At 39.8% G+C, this 26879-nt stretch overlaps 1 protein-coding gene across 1 annotated transcript in view; it reads left to right on the top strand.

Moving 5' to 3' along the window:
- Positions 1–26879, top strand: part of USH2A (usherin) — an 800956-nt gene that overhangs the window by 695991 nt on the left and 78086 nt on the right. Inside the window, exons 61-63 of the mRNA XM_057531465.1 lie at positions 12174–12401; positions 16780–18296; positions 21406–21727. Of these exons, the coding sequence (XP_057387448.1) occupies positions 12174–12401; positions 16780–18296; positions 21406–21727 (2067 nt within the window). The remainder of the gene's footprint in view (positions 1–12173; positions 12402–16779; positions 18297–21405; positions 21728–26879) is intronic.

A 26879-nucleotide genomic window follows, 5' to 3' on the forward strand; every position in this document is an offset into this window, starting at 1 on the left:
TGGAGAAAGGCATTATCTTTTTCAGCTCAGCCCCCAAAGTCAGGGTATGTAAGAGCACAAAAACTGTATCATATTCCATGCCCTATAGGTAAAAGCAAAAAATCATGCTCATTATTATATGATCCAGTTTATATATATATATATATATATATATATATATATATACACACATATATGAATATACATATATATGTAAATACATTTCTAAAGACCAAATAGCTGACGTCAATAACAAGGAAGAGTTTACTCAATTATTCAATGCATATTTATCCAGTACCTACTAGGTCTTCACAGCAAACATATACAAAGGTAGTGTTTATGAATTTAACTTAAAAGCTGTACTTACATTCATAAGATGCTATGCCATTTTTCAAAGTATCATTCTCCATATATTCTCCATATAAGCCAGGGTACTATGCACTAAAAATACCTTGTGAGTTATTCAGTGCTTTAGACTCAACCTTTTATTTATGCATAGCTTCCAGAATATCTATTGAATATCTTATGCATAGAAGCATCTCTTAGATGCTTAGGATAATAATAAAATCTAGCACTTATTAAATTCCTGCTGCATATCAGAAACTATTCTACGAGTTAACTCGCTAAAATTTACAAACTGAAAAAGATAGATACTATTACTATTTCTTTTTTACATATGAAGAAACCAGGGTAAAGCAAGGTTAGGAAACAGTCCTGACGTAAAACGTTTCGTTCACTTTGCAGTGGGAAGACAAACAAGTGAACAGACAGATATAATACAGTAGAAGATCCATTAATAAAGGAAGTACATCTATGAATAAATTCAAACCCATTCTCTCTCACATGGAGCAATGCTTTTGACAAAGAAATTTGGGACAACTTGTTTCAAACAAATAATTTTAATTTTAATTGAAAAGAGTGTGTACATATGAGTTGGGAATCTCAAGTTCAATTGCAAATCTAGTGTTGATGAATTGTAGAATCTTGTACAGGTGATTTAGACCATTTGGATTTTAGTTTCAACTACAAAATTAGGCTTTTGGAGTAGAGTCCAGTTATAATTTTTTGACTCTTTACCCTAATTAAAAGTTTTACTAATAGGACTTATGTATACATGGATATTTCATATTTAATCACCAGTACTATGAGTGTGTCTATCAAAAGTTGGAAATATAAGACTCCTTTCTTCGTTGCATAAAAGTTCAAACAAATCTTTGATTAATCTTTAATTGGAACTGTCAGTTAAAGCCAAGTATAATGAAGTTAAGTGGTACAGTATAGTTCGTGAACCCCTTAGAGTCCCAGAAACTTTTTCAGGGATCTGCCAGGTCAAAAATATTTTCATAATAATATAAAGACATTATGTGTGTTTTTCACTCTCATCCCCTCACAAGTGTACAGTGGAGTTTTCCAGAGGCTACATTATGTGTGATGATGCTTTTTCTCTGCTGGCTAATAGAATATGTGCTTCTGTGTTCTTTTCCTTTAATATTTTCTCAATTTTAATTTTTTATATAGCAAATATTGGTAGATATAAATCACAGAAACAAAAGCTTTTGGGGATCTTCTATTATTTTTAAGAAGTAGGGCTCCTGAGACCAAAACATTAGGACCACTGATGCAGTTGACAAGAACATTTGAACTCAATATAGTACAGGAATAAAAGCATAACCCTGCCACTTACTAGAACTGTGACTCTGGGCAAGTTACTTATCTCAGCCTCAGTTTCCTTATCTGTAATATTACCACCCTCAGAGCTTTGTTGTAAAGATGAAATGAGATTATGCATGTAAATTCCTTTTTACGCCAGATCTGACACAGTAAAAGCAAAAACTTTGATCAAAAATAATGATCCTGTCTTAGGAAGGATACACAAGAAAATGGTAAACTGATTAACTTTTGTCACCATTGGGCAGGGAACTTGTCATTGTATCCTCTTCACATGGACGTCACAATTTATCAAAAGTAATGATTTAATGAAAACTCTAAAAAAATGTTTTAATTACCTTGTTCCTAAGAGATAAAGGCCTTGTTCATTTCTGATGAAACTTTACGGTTCCAAATTTTATCTCTGAAAAGAGCTTGACGTACAATGATGGTAGCTCTTAGTATAAACATTGTTTTGCTGTGGAGGCTACAGCCAACTCCAAGTTAGTTGGCTGATACCCAAGCATACTCGTATCACTTTGCCGCACACAGAATTTTAGCTAACCTAGTTTCCACATGCAAAGTGAAAAGGAAGTCCTGATTTCTAAAAAATAGTATACCTCTCCTACATCATCAATCTCTCTCTTGTTATCGGAGAATTCCCATCAGTATACACACATGCTCTAGCATCTCCCTTGTTTTTTAAATGTGATCCCACAGGCACCTCCAGCTACCATCCTATTTCCCTGTTCTCCTTCACAGCCAAACTTCTCAGAAGACTTATGTTACTATTCTGTTTCTACTTCTACACATCTGGTTGTCCCTTCCTCCCACTCCATTGGATTTCTGTTGGCTCTACTTCCAAAGTATAAGTCCACTCAGTTAGTTTCATCTCTGTCATTATCACACCACTCCAAGCCACTATCAGCCCTCCCTGGACTTCTGCAAAAGCCACTCCCTCTTGACCCCCATTATCTACTGAATTGTGTTCCCTCAAAATTCATATGTTGATTCCCTAACCCCCAATGTGACGTTATTTAGAAATAAGGACTATAGGGAAGCAATTAAGGTTAAATGAGGTTGTAAGAGTGGGACCCTGGGCTTCCCTGGTGGCGCAGTGGTTGAGAATCTGCCTGCTAATGCAGGGGACACGGGTTCGAGCCCTGGTCTGGGAAGATCCCACATGCCGCGGAGCAGCTGGGCCCGTGAGCCACAATTGCTGAGCCTGCGCGTCTGGAGCCTGTGCCCCGTGACGGGAGGGGCCGCGATAGAGAAAGGCCCGCGCACCGCGATGAAGAGCGGTCCCCGCACCGCGATGAAGAGTGGCCCCCGCTTGCCGCAACTGGAGAAAGCCCTCGCACGAACCGAAGACCCAACACAGCCAAAAAAATAAATAAATAAATAAATAAATAAATAAGAAAATCCTTTAAAAAAAAAAAAAAAAAAGAGTGGGACCCTAATCTGATAGGACTGGTGTCCTTATAAGAAGAGGAAGAGACACAAGAGATCTCTCCCTCTCTCCATGTGCACAGAGAGCAAAGCCATGTGAGGACACAGTGAGAAGGCAGCTGTCTACAACCAGGAAGAGAGGCCTCACCGGAAACCCTGATGGCACCGTGATCTGGGTGTTCTAGCCTCCAGACTGCAAGAATATAAATTTCTGTTTTTAAGCCAGTCTGGTATTTTTGTTATGGCAGCCTGAGTAGACTAATACAACCCGCTACATATATTTTTCACACAGCAGCCATAATGATCTTTATTTATTTATTTATTTTTATTGAAGTACACTTGATTTACAATATTGTGTTAGTTTCAGGTGTACAGCAAAGTGATTCAGATATATATAGATATACATATATAGATAGATAGATATGCCTTTTCAGATTCTTTTCCATTGTAGGTTATTACAAGATATTGAATATATTTCCCCATGCTATAGAGTACGTCGTTGCTGATTATCAATTTTATATATAGTAGTGTGTATATTTTAATCCCAAACTCCTAATTTATCCCTCCTCACTACCTTTCCCCTTTGGTAACCATAAGTTTGTTTTCTATGTCTGTGAGTCTATTTCTGTTTTGTAAATAAGTTCAGTTGTACCATTTTTTAGATTCCACATATGTGATATCATATAATATTTGTCTTTGTCTGACTTACTTCACTTAGTATGATAATCTCTAGGTCCATCCATGTTGCTGCAAGTGACATTATTTCATTCTTTTTTTATGGCTGAGTAATATTCCATTGTGTGTGTGTGTGTGTGTGTGTGTGTGTGTGTGTTTGTGTGTGTGTGTGTGTGTGTGTGTATACCACATCTTCTTTATCCATTCATCTGTCCATGGACATTTAGGTTGCTTCTGTGTCTTGGCTATTGTAAATAGTGCTGCTATGAACACTGGGGTGCATGTAGATTTTTGAATTAGAGTTTTCTCCAGATGAATGTGTGAGAGTGGGATTGCTGGATCATATGGTAACTCTATTTTTAGTTTTTGAAGGAAGAATGATCTCTTTAAAACCTAAATCAAATTGTGTCACTCCCTTGCTTAAAGGCCTTCAATAATTTTCCACTGAAATTAGCATCAGACTCTAACTCTTACCTTGGCCTAAAAGATATCCACCATCTGGCACCTGCCCATCACTTTGACCGTACCTCGGGCCATCTTGCCTCTCACTCACAGGCCTCACTCACACCAGCTTCTCTCTGCCAGCAAAAATCTCAACCTCATCCTTCTGCCTAAAAGTTCCCCCCTGGTTTTTCACATGGTTTCTTCTGTAGTCTTGCCTACATGGAACTTCCTCAAGGATCTTCACCCACCTTTCTTAAACCAAGACTCAGTCTTCCCCACCACCTAAAAAACACTAGTTCATCACTCTAATTATTTCCTTCATAATTTGTCACAGCTTCTAATTCTCTCTCTCTCTGTCTCTCTCTCTCTCGCCCACTCACTCCCTCTCTCACCATTTTGCCTGTATAAATGTAGGATTCCTTACATTTTTCCTCCTTACAATGTAAGACTCAGGAGGGCATGTCCTTGTCTCCCGTGCTTTCTGCTGTGTCCTCAGAGCTTAGGAGGGTGCCTGGTACACAGGAAACCTTCAATAAATATGTGTTTAATCAAGGATTGAATAAACATAAGACTGGCTGGAATGAATGAAATTCTGTTCAATGCAGTTTAGTACAGTTTTACTAGTATTGCCATAAAATAGATTGCCAGAGTGGAATTGCTGGGTCACAGAGTATGCACATTTTTAATTTTGATAGATCAGAAGGACTGCTTTTTAATATTTAGTGTGACTGATTTGCCACTTTAAAATTTAATTATCACAAATTTAATTTTTTTTTCCTCTTCTCCTTTGAAAAATGAGCCATTTCAAAACCTTTCTTTTTTCTCCCCAATGTTTTTCTGGTAATTGAGGCTTCATCATTCATTTTGCAAGAACCCTAGCTTTTGTTTTATATTGATAGATTAAATTGATAGAGCCCATTTATCTATAAAGAAAACTTCTGTGAGTTGAATATTCTTTTTGCATTGACCCCCGCATTACAAAATGAATGATGTACTTCAATGAGGAAAAAAAAATACCCCCTTTTTCACATGTCATTCTTCTTCTCTGAATGTGGATATTTGTGGAAGACACAAAAGTACACACAGCACTAACACATGAAAACTCTAAGCTGAACGTTTTAAATTTGAAATTTACAATTGTTACAACAAATGACCCCTGACTAATCAGTTATATAACAATACATATCACAATTACTTAACAGGAGGATATGCATTTATACTTTCTTGAAATCTTTCCAATTGAGCCCTCTGACATTAGTTAGAACCCATAGCTAGGAATGCTTTCACACTTGTTTGAACTTTTGGATTAGCTTCATTCTATTTTGTTGTCATCAACAGTATCCCTAAACTTTTCCAGCTGCCTTCTAGCTGTTTAATGTGTATAAAGTATAAGGGTATGGATGGTTCCACACAAACATGTCCCCACTACCAGCAAAAACCAAAAACCAGGTACATGTGATTCAGGACAGAGGACAGTATAATTGTCTTCAATTCAGTCCAGCTGTTGTAATCCCCACCTTGACTTCAATCAAAACATAAACACTGTGTAAAGAATAATTTCAAATTTTGAAATGGAGCAAATATTCAATAACATTTTTTTAAATCTTATTCCTTTTTTAAAATGTTATCATATTTTAATTTATAGGAGCAGAAATTTTGTCTCTGAAGATTATGAGCTGAACAGGCACACATTTGGCCTATTTATATACAGTTGAGGAATAATGGCTTCCACCTCTTTGTACAACTGCCGTAGTCACTCATGTATAATATCTGTGACCATGGGCATTTTTATGTCAACACTATTTACAATGTTCCCATTGTAAATTTACAATGTATAGCATATCTCTTTTCTCTCTTTTTTTAATTGAAGTGTAGTTGATTTATAATGTTGTGTTAGTTTAAGATATGCAGCAAAGTGATTCAGATATATATACATGTATTCTTATACATATATATATTTATTCTTTTCAGATTCTTTTCCCTTATAGGTTATTTAAAAATATTGAGTAGATTTCCCTGTGCTATACAGTAGGTCCTTGCTGATTATCTATTTTATATACAGTAGTGTGTATATTTTAATCCCAAACTCCTAATTTACCCTTGTTGTGCATCTATTTTATATTTAGTAATTTGTATCTGCTAATCCCAAACTCCTAATTTATCCTTCCCTGCCTCCCTTTCCCCTTTGGTAACTATAAGTTTGTTTCCTCTGTCTGCGAGTTTATTTATGTTTTAAGTTCATTTGTATCTTTTTTTTAAGATTCCACATATAAGTGATACCGTATGATATTTGTCTTTCTCTGTCTGGTGTACATCACTTAGTATGATAATCTCTAGGTCCCTCCATGTTGCTGCAAAATCTTATTCCTAAGAAAATACTCTCCTATTACCTTTTACATGGCAGTCTATACTTTATTGGCTGAATAATAATTAAATGAATGAATGAATTCATCTTAACAGATGTATTATTTTATCAGTCACTAACCATGACCTACACCATGACAGGCAAAATTTAAACGTTCTTCCATTATTCCTTCAAATTGCATGGTAGAGTTCTGTTGTTCATTGTTTCCTAACAAATGTAGTCCAGAACCTTTAGGGTGACATTCACAGCCCTCTCCAATCTTACAACCAGTCTCTTCCCTTCCTTAATCCCCACTATTGCCCTATATCCACAACCCTTCAGCTACGTTCAACTCTTAGCTCTTTTCCAAATGTATCCTGCATTTTTTCCTTCTGTTCTTTCTTCCAATCCCTCACACATTTTCATCTACTCAAACTCTACATCTTTGCTGTCCTATATCAGATGCCAACGAAGTTTTCCCCAGCTCCTCACCTCCTTCTTTCCCAATTAGAAGTATCTATCTCTTCAGTATTTCCCTGATTTCCCTGGCACTCAGTATAGCATCTACTACACTCTGTAATTGTGTGCATCTGTATATATTGTTGATCTGCTCTGTTAGATTATAAGCTCCTAAGCGTCAAAAGCCTGTGCTCTCCATCTCGTATCCCCACACCAACTTTACCGAATCTTGTACATATCAGATGCTCAAAAGGATTTAAAGAATTGAATGGAGCTGCTGGCCAACAATACTAAATGTTTCCCCTGACCATTTTGGCAGCTCTGTTTGCCACTTAGCAATGCCACCTAACATAGACACACTGTTCACACACATGACAATAGATCATGAACCCAAAGGGTATTTTCTTCTACCTTTCTTGTACTGTCAGTCGATCTTTCATTCTGGAGCAACTCTGCATGTATGTGTGTGTCATCAAAAAATGTCTTCTTTGTCCCACCAGCCAGAAGCTCTGTAGACAGGGATGGCACCCATAAAGTCTGTATACATGTGAAATCAGTGGAAATTTTCTGACTATGTTAACATTTTGCAGGCTTGGAAGTCCATGCTTAGATAACCATGGATAAGCACTCAAGGTTGATATTTGGAGATGGGTAACAAAGAGGGCATTTCTGTATTAAGACTGATTGGATTTTTACAAAATAAGTACTAGATAGAAATATGTTGATGAACTTGTGGAGAACTCAAAAATTAACTTTATGAATGGGAAGGAATATAGATTAACAATGCCTCAAATTATCTGGCTTTCAGAAATCTAGAAAAGTATTTTGTGTTGATTTTTTATGCACTAAAATATATAAAAGTCATCCAATTGACTGGATGTACTTGGCTCAAAGCCATGAATTTCAGGTGATGCTAAATGAGAACTTTTCTTATTTCTCATGTTTCAGTTGTAACTAAACCAGAAGCTTGTCAATAACCATTCCTTTATTTTATCATTATGACAAGATAAACTGTAACTTATGATAAAACTGAGAAGCAGCATCCAAGTGGTTCAACTGAAGAAAACAAAAGTTAATATATTTAAATCTAGATTTCCCTGAAGCTCTCTGTGCAAAATAAGCAAACTTTCAATATGAGGTATTCTCTGGGTCTTGGCATTCATGAGAATTAAGGAGGCAAAGGAATCCTACAACCAGGTTAGGATTTATAAGCAAATAGTCACCCATTTTTAAATACAGAGCCCAAGATAAGGGGTGAAGCCAGAAGAAACCCCATTGGCTGGAAATGAAGTTGATGGTGACAAGGAAGATTAACCCCTTCCAAAATGCAATAAGCACACATAAGACTCTGTTGATGAACACAACAGTGCCGAGACATCACTCTTTTAGTTCATTACCAGGAGCAGGGTAAAAAGAGTCCTTAGGGCCAAGGTAAATGGGTTCAGTGAAAATGCACCTTAAAGACCAGAGGGAAGGCTCTGGAAACTGCTGGATCATCAGATCAATGGACTCAAAGATGACTAAGTTAGGTTGCTTTATGCAGTTTAAACATTTGTGCAGGGAGTCTCCCCACGCAGCCTTTTATTGACAGCTACAGATCAATGGTAATTTTTGATCATCTTCAACCTACATAAACCTATTGACCCCATGGCCACCTTTGGGGCACTTCAAGTAATCAAAAATAATCAGAGGAGATGGTGTAAAATTGTCTGACTGCCGAAGACTCCAAGTAGTTTCACATGCCCCCAGGAGCAGAGTTGAGAGGTTAAAGTGTAGTTCAAATTGCCAGCAGAACCTCAACTGGCAGAGTGTTCCAGAGAGTCTTGTCTTTGTGTCTCATAAAAGGACTCACTGATTTGTATCCAGACTCTGACTCTTATGCATATCAGTTTAAAGACAAAAAGCTTAATTCTCATTGGAAGTATTAGATTTCAGAGAACGGATTATTCCTGTTTTCCTTTGTTGAGTCATTCTTTTCTTCGGCTGCCTAACAGAAGTGGCTAATATACTTTTCGAATTAAAAAAAAAATTAGGGATATTGTGTGGCTGTAGACATGGACAGGACAAAGACAAAAGGGAAGAAGGTATAAGTAGGTAGCCCAAAGGTCAGGGATAACAACAACAACAACAACAACAACAAAAATATATATATATATATATATATATATCTCAAAAGAATCAGTAGGACAGAAAAGGGAAATAACAAACAAAACAATGACAATGAAAAGAAAAAAGTAAGAGTATTGAATTAAGATAATCTCCAGAGGGAAGGAAGAAAAGGGGCAGCAGCAGAGCGAAAAGAAGGAAAAGTTTTTTATGAGGACTTCTCCCAGTCACTGGGACAGAATGCTCCATCCCCAAAGGAAGGAATGGAATCCAAATCAGGTAAGGTCAACAGTGCTCAAGCAAATATTCTGAATTTAAGGAAAATCACAAGTAACTGAGTAAACAAACAAGACTCAACCCAATCCATAGAGTGAACTGTGCCCAGATTTTACAGGTGGATTCTAAAATAGTGAACTCGGGTTAGAAATCCATTCAGGGAAGAATAATATAAAAGATTTCCTAAAATGTCAAAGAATAAATCGGTTAGGGATTGTCTTGCCATTTTGAAGTTTTCTTTATTTTTTATATGGACTTAACTAAATATTGACAAAAAGTATGGCTGTCACTGAGGTTTATTTAAAGCATGTGTGTGTGTGTTGTAGTTTTGCAGAAATGACATGTTGACATAATATGAGAACTTGTCTCCGTATAAATTTATGATATAAAAATTCTCCTTCACGTTTCCTGTACATTTATGATATGTGATTATTTCTATTTTTTAAGAAGCTATATAGACCAAATTAAGCAAAACAACTGTTGTAATCACCTTTTGTAGGCGTCTACATGTAAACATTTCTGTGTCAGGCATGCATGAACTTCAACTTGAGACCTGCAGGTCATATTTCCACATTAGTTGGTGGAGGTTTTGAAGCCAGAGCATTTTCAATACTTCTGCTTTCAAGGATCTGGCTATAAATGTTTATTAAAAGAATCTATAATGAAATCAGTTTTGTTATTTTTTAAATGGTTGCCTGGAGTGTGTTGGATGACTGAATGTCAGTTGTTAATCATTGAGCGCTCATGGTATCGAAAGTGCTTGATAGTATTGCCATCTAGGGGCTGAATGGAATTCTCAGCTCTGAAATAAACTGTAATTGAGCAGGTGCTGCTATTGACAATATACATATGTTTTTGCTTTATAGCCCACATGCTTTTCGTGTTTCTTATGACAAAAGCTATCTCTAAATGTCCCCCAGCAGCCTACCTATTTTTATATAAAATCTGTTAGAGGTGATTACTATTTGCTTTGGAGCTGATGCTTTTTTGGCATCTATTACTGAATATTCTGAACAAAGAATTGTTCTTTTTTGCATTATTAATCTTGCCCATGTTTGCCCTATTTCCACAGAAAAGGAATCATTTATCAGAAAAGAATGTTTGTAATCGGGACTTGTAGCATATTCAGCTTTAATATTCATTATGGTCATTCTATTTCTGTGCTATATTTATCTAAAAGACCAATCCAGTGTTGTTGGAGAAATAAGTTTTAAATATTTATGATCTAACTTTTAATATTTTAAAAAAGAGAAATTAGTATTTCTGTAAAATTTTTTTCAGAGTCTGGTCGCTTAGCAAATGTTTAAATATTAAAAGATTTCAAGAGTTCAGCATGTAATATCATAATAGGACCTTACTGAAACAGGAAAATTGACTTTACAAGTTTTTGATAAGTAAAGGAAATTATATTTCCTCTGCTTGTGTTTAACACATAATAAGAAACATTAACTAATAGAAACTTATAAAACTTATAACCAAGAATGTGGGGAAATGGTGTCAAAAATTATTTCTACGGTGTGTTTTGGTTTTGTCTAACCAGTTTTTTTGGAAAGTGGTTCAGTTGGATTTTGCCACCTGGTTTTAGATTTTATTCAAAATGAGATTTGGATGCCCTCAAATTAAAAAGAATTTCCATACGCATAACTTTGTCTGGTGCTTTCGGGTACCTACTCTCAGAAATAACTTCCTCTTCTTCATCTCATATTCCTCTTCCTGTGCCCACCAAGAAAAGGACAATTGAAGACTATCTGTCACATTTAAGCATCAAATAAACCAAAGCTGACCTCACATACCATTAAGTGTATATATCCTATTAAACCAGTAAAAACTTCTTCGTGATTATTCACGTCCAATGGGTATGGTACACAACAGAAAGTGTCTGTGTGTGTGTGTTTACCTATATACACATTACTGGTCCACTTGCAGACATAATTCCTATCTGTAAACAGACACTTCCATCCAACCCAGATGTAGAAAGAGCACCCTGGGCTCTTCCAAAACATTAGGATTCTTAGGTCCAGTTTAATTACGCAAAATATGGTTAATGCTGCTGTCCAAGCAGGAAAAAAACTAATTATGCTATCCCTTATTTTTTTTTTCTTTTAAATTCACAAAGACCAAATACTCAAAGCCCAGCTAACAATTCCTTTTGGTAAATTTCAGAGTTTTAGGTAGGGTGTTTTTAACAAATGAGAATATTTTCACATTGATATTAATAGTAGACTGCTCTCAGGGTGCTTGTGCATTTATAGTTCAGTTGGTTTATTGTTATTTTCTTGTGTTTGTTTTATTGTCTTTGTAAAATGTAAATACACACCAAGAGAATGAGAGAGGGGGGAGATGGGGAGAGTCTTACTTAAAAAATAGTGTCGGGGTTTAATGAGAGAGAATTAGCGTTGTTCAGGTTCAATTTCCAAATCCTTAAGACTATTCCATTCTCTGCCACTCAACTTGGTACCACTGATTTCCATCATGAGCTGGATGCTACACTGACCTGAGACATCATAGATTTTTTAAATTGTTTTTGTAATATATTGCATCCCTTGGGTCGCAAGCTCTGAAAAGGCAAGGATCCTATCTGATCCAAGCTGTGTGTGTGTGTCTGAAATCACACAACATTAGGTAATATATTTAGCATGTGAAGAACAAGAAAAAACCATATTGTTTTCTTAATAATTCAAAACTCTGTTGTGATATTTGTGCTGCCATTGGTGAGGCATCTTGGCCAAAGAATGACCTTCCAGCAATTGGCAGAAGTTTCCAAAAGGAAACTAAACTGTTCATTTTCTTCCAGGGAACAAGCCATGAAGCCCACCTGTTCGGGTTAGAACCCTTCACCACATATCACATTGGTGTTGTGGCCACAAACCAGGCAGGAGAAGTTTCAAGCCCCTGGACTCTAGTTCGAACCCTAGAATCTTCCCCCAGTGGACTGAGCTACTTTACAGTGGAGCAGAAAGAGAACGGCAGGGCATTGCTACTGCAGTGGTCAGAGCCTGTAAGAACCAATGGTGTGATTAAGGTAATGTCTACCCTGAATATGCGATCATGTTTGGTATTCCACAGATAAATAGATGAGCCCTGACATGCCATCAGGTCACTGTAGGAAAACTCCCTTCACAGTCTGGTTAATTCTTCCTGATAGTTCCTCCGGGCACTTAATCATAGATCAGAGAAAACTAGCTCACATGTGTTAAGCTTCCTATGAACCCAACGCTGTCTAAGCACTCTCTATGGATCATCTCATTTAATCTGCACATCAGCCCTACTCTGTAGGTACCACTAAACCTCACTGGGCACATAAAGGCTAAATCACTGTCCGAGGCTAAATAACATTGCGACGATCGAATCGGGATTTGAAGCCAGGAAGTCACGCCAAAACAGAACTCTAAATGACCATGTTCCTATTGCCTCCTGAATTGTCCTGCCCAGCTCTTTGCTTAAGCTTTGCCTAATTTGCACTTTGAGCAGAGCTCACTCAGCAGGAAACAGGAAGCCCCACATGTCTGCTAAGCCCACGATGTCCCTACGTAGCCATGAGAAGCAGTGTTATTAATGCCACATCTAACCCCAGCTTCACCAGTCTGTGAACGCCCAAATAAGGTTTCCATTATTATCCACATTTTGATGCTTTGAACCATCACCCACATAAGAGGCAACATCGTCACCCTTCTGATGTTCTTCTCAAAGGCTGGTGGCAACTCAGCTGTCCATCTATTACTGCCTCTGCCTCTAGTCTCCTCTGGCCCTGGACCACCACTCAGGCCCTCTCAATCGCCTCGTGCAGGCTGGGACTGCAGAATTCCCACCCCCTGCAGATGCTGTAGATACTCTGCCTCTCCTTTACCACTCCCTCTCAAGGTGGCAAAGACTCCCCCACTAATTCCACATAGAACATCTAAGACTAAGCTGTGACTTTTGATAAACCTTCCCTGAAAACCCCATAGTGGGATGCTGGCAGGAAATTACCTACAGCAGTGACTTAGATCTGTAACTAGAGCTCACAGGCCCAGGTCCATCCTCATGGACCTCCCTGTAGACTGCCTCACTGTCTGGTACGGTGGCCATCTCTCTGCCCACCTCCAGGTATGCTACAAGTAGCAGAAGCAAGCTGCTTTCTACCAGCCCCTGACATGTGACCAAGCCAAACTTTGCCTACTCTAGGACAGGAGGCCGGAGCCTTAGGAACCATGGCCTTAAAATCCAAGCCTCAGCCCTAAGTTCCCCATCAGAGAAAAGAGTATCTCTTTCACACCCATCAAAGCACCCCTACTTGTGAGTGTTTATTTCCCATCCCAGTGTCTGCCTCTTCATGGAATGATTGACAATAGAAATATCTACTCCTTTTATGTGCATTTGTGTTTCACCAAATATTTACTGAGGCTTTTACTAAGTGCCAGGCAAGTATTCAGGAGTGAACAAGACAGGCAAGGTCCCTGCTGTCACAGACCTTGTGTGTGTGTGTGAAAATATGAACAGTGGGGCTACAGAGAGGCAAACAAAAAGCTAGTACACAAACCAGAGAATTTCAGAGAGTGGTGAACGCTATAAAGAAAATTAAACAGAATAATGTAATTATGCCTGCTCGGGCTATTTTAGCATGGATGATCATTTGAATTGAGTTGACATTTGAGCTGAGCCCTGAATGACAAGACAGAGTCAGTCATGTGAAGATACGAGAGCAAAATGTTTGGACAAAGTGAACAGCAAATGCAAGGCCTGAAGCCAGGGATGAACTTGGTTTCTTCACATCAAGGGAAGAAAGCCAGTGTGGTTGAAGCTTGGGAGGGTTGGGGAGGAAAGATGATACTAGAAGAGATTCAAGGGATTGGTAAAAGGTGGATTGTGCTCAACCTTGTGGGCTGTGATCAGGAGCTTGGGATTTATTCTGAGTGTGATGAAAAACTACGGAAGGGTTTAGGCAAAGGAATAGGACAATCAAATTTGTTTTTCCAAATCACTCTGGCTCCTATGTAGGAAATGGGTTATAAGGAGACCAGTGGAGTTTGGAATCTGTTAAAGAAGTCAGGGTAGAATTGACTGTGGCTTGAATTAGAGTGGGAGTTGAGAAGGTCGAGAAATGTGAGTGGATTGGGGATGTATCCAGAAGGTAGAGATGACAAGATTTGTTAATGGACTGAATGTGATACATGAAGGAAAAGTAGTACTTCAGAATGACTTCTGGATTTTGACCTTGAGTCATTGACTGGGAAGGGAAGGCTGGAAGATGTACAGGTTTGAGGGGATAAGTAGGCAGTTGGAAGTACAAGTCTAGAACACTCGAGAGAGTTCTTCATGAAGTTATATGTATTTGGAATTCATTAGCAAATGAGTAGTATTCAAACCCATGGGCCTGGAGGACATCACCTATGGAGAGAATATAACTAGAGATGAAGAGAGCCTGGGATCAAGCCCTGGGGAATACACAAATTTGGAGGTCAAGAGTATGGAGAGGAGCTGTCAAGGCACATGAGGTAGAAGGAAAAGTAGATGAGAGGGATGTCCCAGAAGGGAACAGAAAATGTGCCAATGGTGTTGAGAGATCCAGTAACATGAGGGCAGAGATGTGACCCTGTATTTGGAAACCAGGAGGTCACTGTGATCTTGACAAGGAAATCAAGTGTTGAAATGGGAAACCCAGTTGGGATGGTTTGAGGGAATAGGATGGCAACTCTTCAAAGAAGTATAGATGGAAAGAAAAAGAGAAATGGGGCAGGAGCCAGGGGACTACGGTGTCAAGAAGTTTTATTCAAAAATCAATGAAAGATCCTAGAGTACATTTAAATGCTAATGGAAATAACCCAGTAGAGGGAGATAAATCAGTGAAGCAAGAGATAATGAGAATAATTGCGAGAGTGAAATCTGTAGGAAGGAGGAGAGGACAGGATCCAGAGCTCAGGAGGACTTCAGTGGGGGCAGAGATACTTCATACATAGGAAAAGGAAGGGAGGCAAATAGGGTACTCTAGATTCACATGCAAATGGCAGTGATAATCTATAACATGAGAACATTCTTATCTGACTGCCTCTACTTTCCTCAGTCAAATACCTGGTTATGTCAACAACCACTTGTGAGGGAGAGAAGGGGGTGTTGGCCGTTAGTGGGGAAAGGAGAAGATGTTTCTTACTTTGGAAAATGAGAGAGAAAACATATGGTTTTATAGTTGGTAATCATCTATTTAAAAGTTATGGTAAGAAATTTAAACTGAGACCAGTCAATATATTTGAGAGTTTTTCTCCAAACCCAGTTAGAAGCTAAGGTCCAGAGGGAGAGCTGAATTTAACACTAGTTAGAGATTTGCCAGGTGAATATGGGGCAGGGGACAGAGAGTCATAGAGACTTTCAAATTGATTGTGGAATCTAGGCTGTCTTCAGAAAATACTCTATTCCCCTTCCCTCAGGGATATGATCTTGCCCTGAGACCCCAACAAGAAAATCACACCAAAATACAATAGTCCAACATAAATAGATTTCCAGATCTAGGCTATTTAATCTTAAATAACATTAAAGTATATCAACAATCCAGGAACAACCTGTGGGAAGATTTGCCTCTCAAGGGACTCTGGTATTTGTCCTTCTCATCTTAGGAGACATAATCATAGGGTCACGACCATGTACAAGAAGGTCTCCTGTCTCTCAGGTACATTGAAACGTGAAAAGATGGGGAACCATCATTCAAAAACATCTACATTCAAGTTAAGTTACTTCTCATCTTCCCCAAAGAACAATGAATAATATGGGTTGGAAAATTGCTCTACATTTGTATCATGAGCATTCGGATGGTTTTCCCTGGAACAAAAGAATACTTTGCTCCAAAGAAGCCATCTATTCTTCTATAACTGGTAAGAGAAAACAGGGTGGTTTTTCCATTTTCTGGTCATCAGTTTGTACCTATGTTTTTGTATACGTGTATAACATATATATGTACCTATGTACATGTATGTGTGCCCACACCAGACACTCACACATTTTTCCACCCTGGCACCCCGGTACAAATGATTAAGCATTATAATTCCATTTCCCAGTAAATGCTGTGGCAATAGACAATGTGGATAGGCCCTATTTAGCCTACTCAGGATGAAATCAGAAGCACTTAATTTTTATAAAATAGGGAATTTGAATACTATTCCCCACTTCTAAAAAATAAAAATGGGAGGAAACCCCGTGAGCACTCTTTAAGTCAACGAATTAATTTCAGTAACTCTTAGCTTTTAGATATATGCTTATATGATATCCAACCTTAAAAAAAGAAAAAACAAAGATCACATTCCCAAAATTCATATCAGAATGCTTCTTCTGGGTTCGGATCATCAAGGTGAGGAATAGGGGGCAGAAGGGGTTAAAAGGGACAAAATAGTGACACCAAGAAATCATACGCTTTGTTTCCCATCTTCCTGCAGACATACAATGTCTTCAGTGATGGTGTCCTGGAGTACGCTGGCCTGAATCGTCAATTTCTCTTCCGACGCCTGGACCCCTTCACGCTCTACACGCTGACGCTGGAGGCCTGCACGAGGGCGGGCTGTGCACACTCAGCACCCCAGCCTCTGTGGACAGAAGAAGCCGCACCCCAGTCTCAGCTGGCTCCCACCATCCAGTCTGTGGGGTCCACCAGCGTTGAGCTGAGCTGGTCAGAGCCCGTTAACCCAAACGGAAAGATAATTCGCTATGAAGTGATTCGCAGATGCTTCAAGGGAAAAACTTGGGGGAATCAGACAATCCAGGACGATGAGAAAATTGTTTTCACAGAATATAATACTGAAAGGAATACATTTATGTATAATGACACAGGTCTGCAGCCATGGATGCGGTGTGAATATAAAATCCGCACTTGGAATTCAGCAGGCCATACCTGCAGCTCTTGGAGTGTGGTAAGGACCAGGCAAGCACCTCCAGAAGGCCTCTCTCCACCTGAGATAGCCCAGGTATCTGTGAATCCCCCCAAACTGATGATTTCCTGGATCCCGCCAGCACAGCCTAATGGCATTATCCAGTCCTATAGGCTTCAAAGGAACGAAGTGCTCTATCCTTTCAGCTTTGATGCTGTGACTTTCAATTACACTGATGAAGCGCTGCTTCCTTTTTCCACGTACAGGTATGTAGTCAGAGCCTGCACCAGTGAGGGCTGTTCCACCAGCACACCTACCAGCATCACAACCCTTGAGGCTGCCCCTGCAGGGGTCAGCCCTCCAGCCCTTTGGACCATCAGTGCCACTCAAATCAATGTATCTTGGTCACCGCCATCAATTCAAAATGGAGAGATCACTCAGTATTTACTCAGATTGGATGGTAAGGAGTACCTTGCTGGGCAGAACCTGTCCTTGTTGGTTTCCCACCTGCAGCCTTCCACGCAGTATAATCTCTCCCTAGTGGCCTGCACCAATGGAGGTTGCACAGCTAGTGTGGCAGAGTCTGCCTGGACAATGGAGGCCCCGCCACAGAACATGGACCCTCCAAGACTACAAGTCACGGGCTCAGAATCCATAGAAATCACCTGGAAACCACCAGGAACCCCAAATGGCCAGATCAGAAGCTATGAACTTAGGAGGGATGGAACCATTGTCTATACCGGCCTGGAAACTCGCTATCATGATTTTACTCTCGCCCCAGGTGTGGAGTATGGCTACACAGTGATGGCCAACAACAGCCAAGGGGGTGTTTTGAGTCCACTTGTCAAAGATCGAACCAGCCCCTCAGCGCCTTCAGGGATGCAGCCTCCAAAATTGCTGGCCAAGGGCCCTCAGGAGATCTTAGTGAGCTGGGACCCCCCAGTAAGGACAAACGGTCATATCGTCAACTACACCCTCTTCATCCGTGAGCTGTTTGAAAGAGAAACAAAAATCGTACACATAAACACAACTCATAATTCTTTTGGTACACGGTCATTCATAGTAAACCAGCTGAAGCCATTTCACAGGTAGGTAACTGACTCTGGGTTTCCTGATAACAAGCCACTGCCCCTTTCTATTGCGTGAGCCCTCGGTCAGTCCCAGTGAAGACTCTAACAGCAAGATGTGTGACATGCCCAAGCCCCATCCATTTAATCATCCCAGTGGGCTGACTACATCCTCATCCAGCCCAAACCTGCTTGATTACTTCTGGAGAGCAAAATTCTTGCAGGTGACATGTTGAGAGTCAGTTTTTTAGAAATGTTTGCAATTCATCACAATGCCTGGAACCAAGTAGTGGAGAGATAGGGCCACTTCCCTGAGTCTGGTCCCTCCTGGAAACATGCCAGCCCCTGGTCAGTTCTGAGAACCCCAGTGCGGTTATCTGAACTAGGCTGTGAGGAAAAGGAGTATTATTTTAAAGAATGAAAAAAGGGGCCGTCATTGAGAGCTATTGCCAGCCAGAGTTGGACTGATCCAAAATTTGTTCTGGGGCCAGCACGTCTTCCAGGGATAATGAGGCTCCTCTGACTATTTCCCCAGCCCTTCAGTCAGCTCTGATCTCATGGTTTCTTGGGACGGCGCCACTTTGCCAGCTCCTGTTTCCTTAGTGGTCCCCTCTGAGCTCTCTGATGAGCAAGGGTGTGTGTTGTTTTCCACACAAAGGAATCTGACCACCTGCCCTCTTCCCATACCTTAGAGAATTGCTTGGCTTTTTTCCCCATCACATTTTAACTAACATACATCCCCAGAGAGAAGAGTAATAAAGGACATTTTATTCTTAAAATTTAGTAAAATGAACAGAACCACTTTAAAAGAATTAAAGGCTGAGTGTTGATTACCAACCACCATTGATAAAATTCATCTATTATTGTAATGTACTGATGTGTAGATTAGATCTCTCCTATAATTATCTCTGATATATAGTGCTGTTGAAATGAAACATTCGCAGTCTTATGCATCTCCTAGTGACAATTATTTAGGGTTGCATTAAATATTAAACAGTAATTAAAACTTCCGCAAGTATCTTCCATAGCTAATCCACATGCTCTGTGAGTTGGCTGTTATCTTACTCTGATGCAGGGCATAAAAAAAGCCCATGTTAGCTGCAGAGCTGTACATTTTATCCCGGCTTCCTCTTTACCTGACTGGTACTTGCACGTTTTAAAGATCATATCAGCTTGCTCCCTTCCAAAACTCTTATTCAAAAAGATTTCTAGGGAAAAAAAAAGTTTCTGGATGTGAGAGAGGCACTTTTCCCAGGTTGAAAAAAGAAAGTCTGATTTTTCTGAGAAACTTAGCCATGGGATTTAAGGCAATGAGAGATGTCCCTTCCCTGTCCACTCTCATCGAAGATGTAAGTGACATTAATGACTTAGAATATCAATGGAATATTACTCAGCCATAAATAAGAATGAAAATTTTGTCATTTGCAACAATATGAGTAGAGCTGGAGGGTATTATGCTTAGTGAAATAAGTCAGACAGAGAAAGACAAATACTGTATGTATTCGCTTATATGTGGAATTTGAAAAATAAAACAAATGAATGGATATAACAAAAGAGAAACCGACAGTTACAGAGAATAAACTAGTGTTACCAGTGAGGAGAGGAGGAGGGGAGGGCAAGACAGGTGAGGGGGATTAAGACATACAAACTACTGGGTATAAAATAAATAAGGTATGTGCATGTAATGTACAGCACAGGGAATATAGCCAATATTTTATAATAACTTTATATAGAGTATAAACAATAAAAACATCAAATCACACACACAAAAATAAAACCAGAATATGACTTCTATATGAAGTTGGGATTCATGTCATTTGGGGTTTTTCCAGCAGATTAATGTTTACTGAGTACTGCAAATTATTGTGTCCTCCTTGGGGTACCCCCCAGATGGTCAGTAGGAAGAAGGATCCTGAGAATACCCTAAGAAGCAGGAGGAATCTGACCCAGAATTTTAAAACCACCAGAGAGAATCCAGAAAACAAATAATCCAGGTGTGGAAAATCAAAACTGACTTCTCAGAATCGCTTAGAAGGCAGATCTGCCATTCACAGCTGTGGATCTGTTCACCAATAAACTGGCAGCCCATCGTGGTGAAAATGGGTGTGGGAGGAGAGGGAGGGAAGGGGAAGCAGAAAAGGGAACTGGGAAACTCCCCCAAAGGGAGAGAGAGGTGTAATTAAGAAGAGGGGAAGGGGAACAGAAAGAAAGCGAGGAAGTGGGCAGAAGGCAGTGATTATCTGGAAGAGAGAAAGCAGAAAGTAGAAGAGGGAAAAGGCTGGAAGCAAAAGAAATAAAGGGAGAAAGGGAGGTGGTTGGGGCTTGGGAAATTCGGGGTATCATATCATAAAAATTAGGGGCATGGAAAAGAAGGGGAAAGCGCTTATTTGCAGCCATAGGCACTTAAGACTAACAAAAGCCCCTTTTGTTGGAAGGGAAAAGTCCCTGTTATGTAAATAGACCTTTCCCAGTGGCAGGAGACCCGCTATGAAGCAAAACATAATTGATTGGTTGAGTTTAACTGGATGGTGATAAGGTGTCTCCATGATTGATAATCTGGTGTGTAGCTGGATTAACTTTGGCCCCAGAAGTTCCCCATGTGGTGTAACGGAGCCTGTTTTAAGATGTCAGGTATCAGGTGAGGGGATTTATTACCACAGAGACCTTGACTCCATGACGTTCCTTCCTGACCTGGAAACGTTCCTGGGGAATCATTTAGCTCCAGCTGCAGAGAGAGAAGGAGCCCAGGGCTGCTGAAAACTCGTTCAAACTCGCAAGATCTGTATTCTCCCTCGCTGTGTTAAGGAACTCTACAGAGTACCAGAATTTTCCTGCTGGAGAGCATCTTGAAAGCGTACTGATTCTATACATTCCTGTTTAGGGAAGAATCGCGCCCACCCTTTCCAGACAGGTGAGTATCTTTCTTTAGTTTGGAAAGCCAGGAGGCTTGAAAATGTTCTAAAATTTCCGTGGAAACATGACTTTGTTGTCCTTGAAAAGGGTTCGTGGTAGGTAAGAATAAATATAAACGTATCTGTCTTTTTGTCAGAAAACACTTGGTCTTTTAAAGATTCTTCCCACGAAAATCGACTTTGCCAAAAATGGGTCATTTCTGCCTTGTGTCCTGAAGGTATGAAGTTCGAATTCAAGCCTGCACCAGGCTGGGATGTGCATCAGGTGACTGGACATCCATAGAGACCCCTGAGGTTGCACCTCGGAAGCAACCGCCTCCACATCTAGAGGTACAGATGGCTCCAGGGGGGTTCCAGCCCACGGTTTCCCTTCTGTGGACAGGACCACTCCAGCCAAATGGACAAGTTTTATATTATGAATTGTACAGAAGACAAATAGCAACTCAGCCTGGAAAATCAAACCCAGTGCTAACCTACAATGGAAGCTCAAGCTCTTTTATGGACATGGAACTATCGCCTTTCACAGAGTATGAATACCAGGTAAGAAATGTGTGTTACCAACAACTCACACTGAGATGGGTGTGGGTACACATCAGCGTCTGTCTGGAAAAAAATTGCTTGCAATCTAAAAAGCCACTTAAAGAAACATGGGATTTATGTAGTTTAATAATATTCTTTAAAAAAAAATTTAAGCAGTAAATGAGGGAGGAAAGGACGTATTCATTTGCCTTCTTCATTTTCTTGGTTCTTGATCCGTGTGATTTAGGCTTGTTATTCCTATGCAGATTTCTGGTGAAGTATCTGCATTTCTTATTAATGAAGTGGTTTCTACCATTAAGCTTCTCTCTGTCAGTGTTGCCTTGGCTGGAAATACTCCTTGTGAAAAGATTACTTTGAAAATAACTCAGGAATTGTACCGAGAGAAAATAAAATCTAATGGGCAAGCATCTCCAGCCCCTGTGCTCAAGAAAGACATAGACTGCTGAGAAAAGTCTAGAGGAAAACAACTAACCTGTGCATGGAGATGAAGTAAGTTTTGTAGGAGGACAGCCTAAAAAAGAGGACTTTGCATATCCCTAAGAAGTCAGGAATTAACACTATTCTGAAGGTATTTTGAAATCAATAGAAGACTTCCGTTAGGTTCGTTTTGCTTTGCCATCTGGGTGCATTTGCAGTTTTCTTGTAACAAGCAGCTCCAGTTCCTGTCGGGGAATGATTCCTCCACCCTGTGCTCAGGCTTGGTGGGAGTGTCAATCAATGTGTCAGGCTGTCACCTAGCCAAGTGTTGGGCACCCGAGCGCTGCTCTGCCCCTCAGACTTGCCTGGGGCCTGATCTTCAGCAAAGTGACTCAGAATTTTAAAAGGTGGAGCTAAGTCCTGATAAAATATCTCTGACATCAATCCAAAAGCTTTTCTTATCCTCACCATTTCCAAGCCTGGTTCCTCAACTGTTCTTTTAATTACATGTATAGTTGTCCCTCGGTATCCAAGGGGGGTTGTTTCCAGGACCCCTGCAGATACCAGAATCCTCAGATGCTCAAGTATCTTGTATAAAATGGTATAGTATTTGCATATAACCTACGCACATCCTTCCCTATACTTTAATTCATCTCTAGATTATTTATAATACCTAATACAATGTAAGTGCCACGTAAATAGCTGTAAATACAATGGAAACGCGATGTCAGTAGTTGCAGGCATGCAGCAAATTCAAGTTTTGCTTTTTGGAACTTTCTGGAATCCTTTTTTCAAATATTTTTGATCCACAGTTGGTTGAATCCACGGATACAGAAGTCATGGAGAAGGAGGGCTGACTGTACCCCCAATAAATTCCCTTTTGCTTAAGTCAGGACCAGCTTCTCTTGCTTGCAGTATCAAAGGAAACTTCCTGAATGATGCAAGCACCACGTGCCAGGCACAAGACCAAGTGCAATTTCGTAGAAGAGGAAACTGAACCTTGAAAAGCTTACCATAACCAGAAACAATAAGATCACGAAGTCACCAGGAATATGGTGACCAAATCAATGAGGACAGTTATTAGAGGTAACAGTTTAAATGTGAAAGGAATATGTTTTAGGCCAGCAATGTATAGGACAAATTTCCCAATGAAGTTAGTAAGAATTGAAAATATAAACTGATTCTTGAATGGTTTGGAGAAATACATAGATATAAATCCATAATCCCTTGTTTGCAATTCCAAATCTAAAAATCTCTTTAAAAGAAGTTGTTGGGTTTTCTTCTCTCTTTTTGTTTTCGGCCAAGTTGCGCGGCTTGTGGGATCTTAGTTCCCCGACCATGGATTGAACCCAAGCCCACGGCAGTGAAAGCGCCACATCCTAACCACTGGACTGCCAGGGAATTCCCAAAAACAAGTTTTTGTCTAGGTTTGGTACAACTCATTCAGCAGCAAAACCCAATCTAAACAAACCAGACTATTTACAGCATTTATTTATCTCATTTAATATGAATAGTTATATATTTTGCTACAGAAATATTGTATTCTATTACAAGGGCATTCTGTGGATATTACAAAATATACAGTATACGCATTTTATTAACTTTCCCAGATCTGAAAAAATAAGAAATTATTTAAAAACACTTCAGGTCCCAAGGGTTTAGGGTGAGGATTGTGGCTTATGTCATGAAGGAACAAAATATCTATTGATGCCACAGTTGGAGAAAGAATACTGTTAGAAACAGCCAGAACCTATGTGGCCATCCTTTTGTTCTTTATCATTATCTTTACAGAAAAGTATCAAGTTATCAAAGACCCTTCTATTCTCAATTATCTAGTCCCCTTTAGGAATAAAAGTGCACCTTTGTAAGAGAGCTGGATGGAATCAGCATGAAATATTTGACCTCGAACTACACAAAACTAAGTGACCTGTGGATACTGAAAGCAAACCAGTGATTGTAGCTTCTTTGGCATCATACTGTGTCATTGGGTTAAACAATTGGCCATATCATCTGTAAAGTCTTACCTAAGTTTTCTAAGGAATGGTAAACTCCAAGCATGTGTCTTAGCTCTGTCAGTTTTCTTACTGTTGGAGCATGGAGAGAATGAAAAGTGCCCACCAAACTGAGAAGGTACCTTGAGACCAAAAATTGAGGCAAGCAGCTCCATATAATCAATGGATCAGTTTATTATACTTACGCACAGGGTAGGATTGAGTGGACAATAATCGAGAAACACTGGCAGCTGCACTCTGCACCGTCAAGGGACCAATGGGACAGTTTTATAGTTAACCTAGGGTAGGGGGTACATGCTTGGAAACAGGACGTGCATTCCTAAGTCAAGATTTATGAATCGGTAACTAGTTTTGTGGGCACTGGGAACACGTCAGCGAAGGTCTTCATCGTTGTTTGGGGACTAACAGAGCATAGAGGCCACCTGGTCCTAATGATTATTAAAGAATATCTACTAACTACAAAGCCCTTGAGGCAGAGGAGTGATTCACTGCACAGTTCAGTCCTGGGTAGGGTCAATGGAAGGCCAGGAGGAAACGTACGAACCCAATATGGCATCCGTGACGCTAACAGCTATACACTCACCAGAAGCTAAGGACGACCAGTTACCAAGGGACCCACATTTCAGAGGGGAGACAAGTTAAGGACCTCAGGCTATGCTGTCTCTTTTGTAACTGTTACTATCAGCCCTGTGTCAGGTTCCTCCTCCATACTCACATCACCCAAATGAAATTACTTAACTTGGTTTGCACAACAGACTGATCTCAAATTTGCATTTACTAGCTAATCCCATGTTGTTACAACATAAGAAGGATAGAGAGCAGAAAAAAAAAAAAATCTAGCCTATCAGCCCCAAAACCAAGATCTTACAGGAAATATTTTGAAAAATATAGATTAAATGCTGAAATAAATGAACTAAAATATTGGATTTATTTAGCCTGTGCAAATGCTAGGTCTTTATAGATCCTGAGTTATCTTCCAGAAGTCATTTAGGAAGTAATGTACTATAAGAATTGATTTCCTTTTAACAAAAGAACATTTTGTCTTTGAGATGAATTTGAATTGCTCTCAAACCTGTCTGAGGGTTACTTTATCTGCAGGCTACTTTTCAGAAAACACCTTTATTGTCCTAGAGTCATTGGTTCACCCACCATATCTGTGATTTGACCCTCCTACAGAGGATTGTGTTTTTGAGATAATCCATATATTCGTAGGGGATGAAAGCAAAGAACTGAGAAACTGCCCAGAGATGGAAACCTATTCATCAGAAGGATGGTCAGGACCCATGGTCGGGTAGGTGGCCATCCACGTGGTGTGCCTGGAGGGTGTCAGATGTCCCTCCCCACACCCCACTACCTGGCCCTACGTCATTGTACTCATTTCCGGTTTTGAGTTAAATCATTGAAGGTAGCTTCCAAACGTTCCCTATGTTATCGAATGGGGGAGGGTGTCCTGTTGCTCGCGGCTAACAAAATCAATTACATACAAATGTAAATAAAACGGAAAGGTGCCTTTAATCAGAATGCCGGCCATCTGGGGATGGTGGACTTAGTGTCCCCCAAAAACCACCTCCGAAGATTCTGCTCGGCCATGAAAGCTTTTAAAGGGAAACAGAGAAGTAATCTCAGTTAATCACTGACGTAAGGGGTCAGAGTCTCCACCATCCCCCACCGCACGCAGTTTGTTTGGGAGATTACTGAAGGGGAAGGTAGGGAAGAGATCTGGTCATCTGTTACTTATTCTTCATTTCTACTTCTTTGATCTATGGAAGACGAGTTAGGCCAGGTATTGTGTGATTAAAAGATTTGAAAGGTGTGCTTGGGCCGGAGATGAGTAGAGCACGGGGGCGCCTGGTTTAAAAGTTAGTTACAATATAGCTTTGCTAAAGTGACAAGAAAAGGGGCTTCTTGCTGAGGGCGGTTTCCTGCAAAGAGCTGCTTACAAATCCCCGCTTGTCAGACATCATTCCGTTTCTATGGGATTAGGGGCAGAGGTCTATCTTCCGTAACTTTTTCATGCTGACATAGGCACCATATTCTTTTTTTTTTTCTTAATTAATTTTTATTGGAGTATAGTTGCTTTACAATGTTGTGTTAGCTTCTACTGTATAACAAAGTGAACCAGCTATATGTATACATATATCCCCTCTTTTTTTGGATTTCCTTCCCATTTAGGTCACCACAGAGCATTGAGTAGAGTTCCCTGTGCTATACAGTAGGTTCTCATTAGTTATCTATTTTATACATAGTATCAATAGTGTATATACGTCAATCCCAATCTCCCAAATCATCCCCCCCTTCCCCCCTTGGTGTCCATACATTTAGGCACTGTATTTTCAGAGTGGAAGATGTCAACATGGGTCTGTAACATCTCTTTGCTGACAATTTTAGTTGTCTGCTTACATATACGGGCAGAGCAAGCTACAATTATTTTGATGCCCACAAAGATATAGATTATTATGAGCAATAATGTTAATCCCATTGTCTTGAGGCCAGTTCTTGGAATTGTGCTAGCCATAGATTCAGTTCTACTCAAGATGGAGCAGTTATGTCATGGCTACAGTCTGGTCATCATGCAGTTAGCTTTTTTCCTCTGGCGGCAGTTACAGTTATCTATAAAACAACTCAGGAATGTGCATCAGACGCTGAGTCTATGACTCTCTTGTCCTCATCATTAACTGCTCGGTTTTGTAGTTGGAGGGGTGAGGAGGCCCTGCAGGATTCTG

Source organism: Balaenoptera acutorostrata, chromosome 1 (genome assembly GCF_949987535.1).
Source record: "Balaenoptera acutorostrata chromosome 1, mBalAcu1.1, whole genome shotgun sequence".
Lineage (NCBI taxonomy): Eukaryota > Metazoa > Chordata > Mammalia > Artiodactyla > Balaenopteridae > Balaenoptera > Balaenoptera acutorostrata.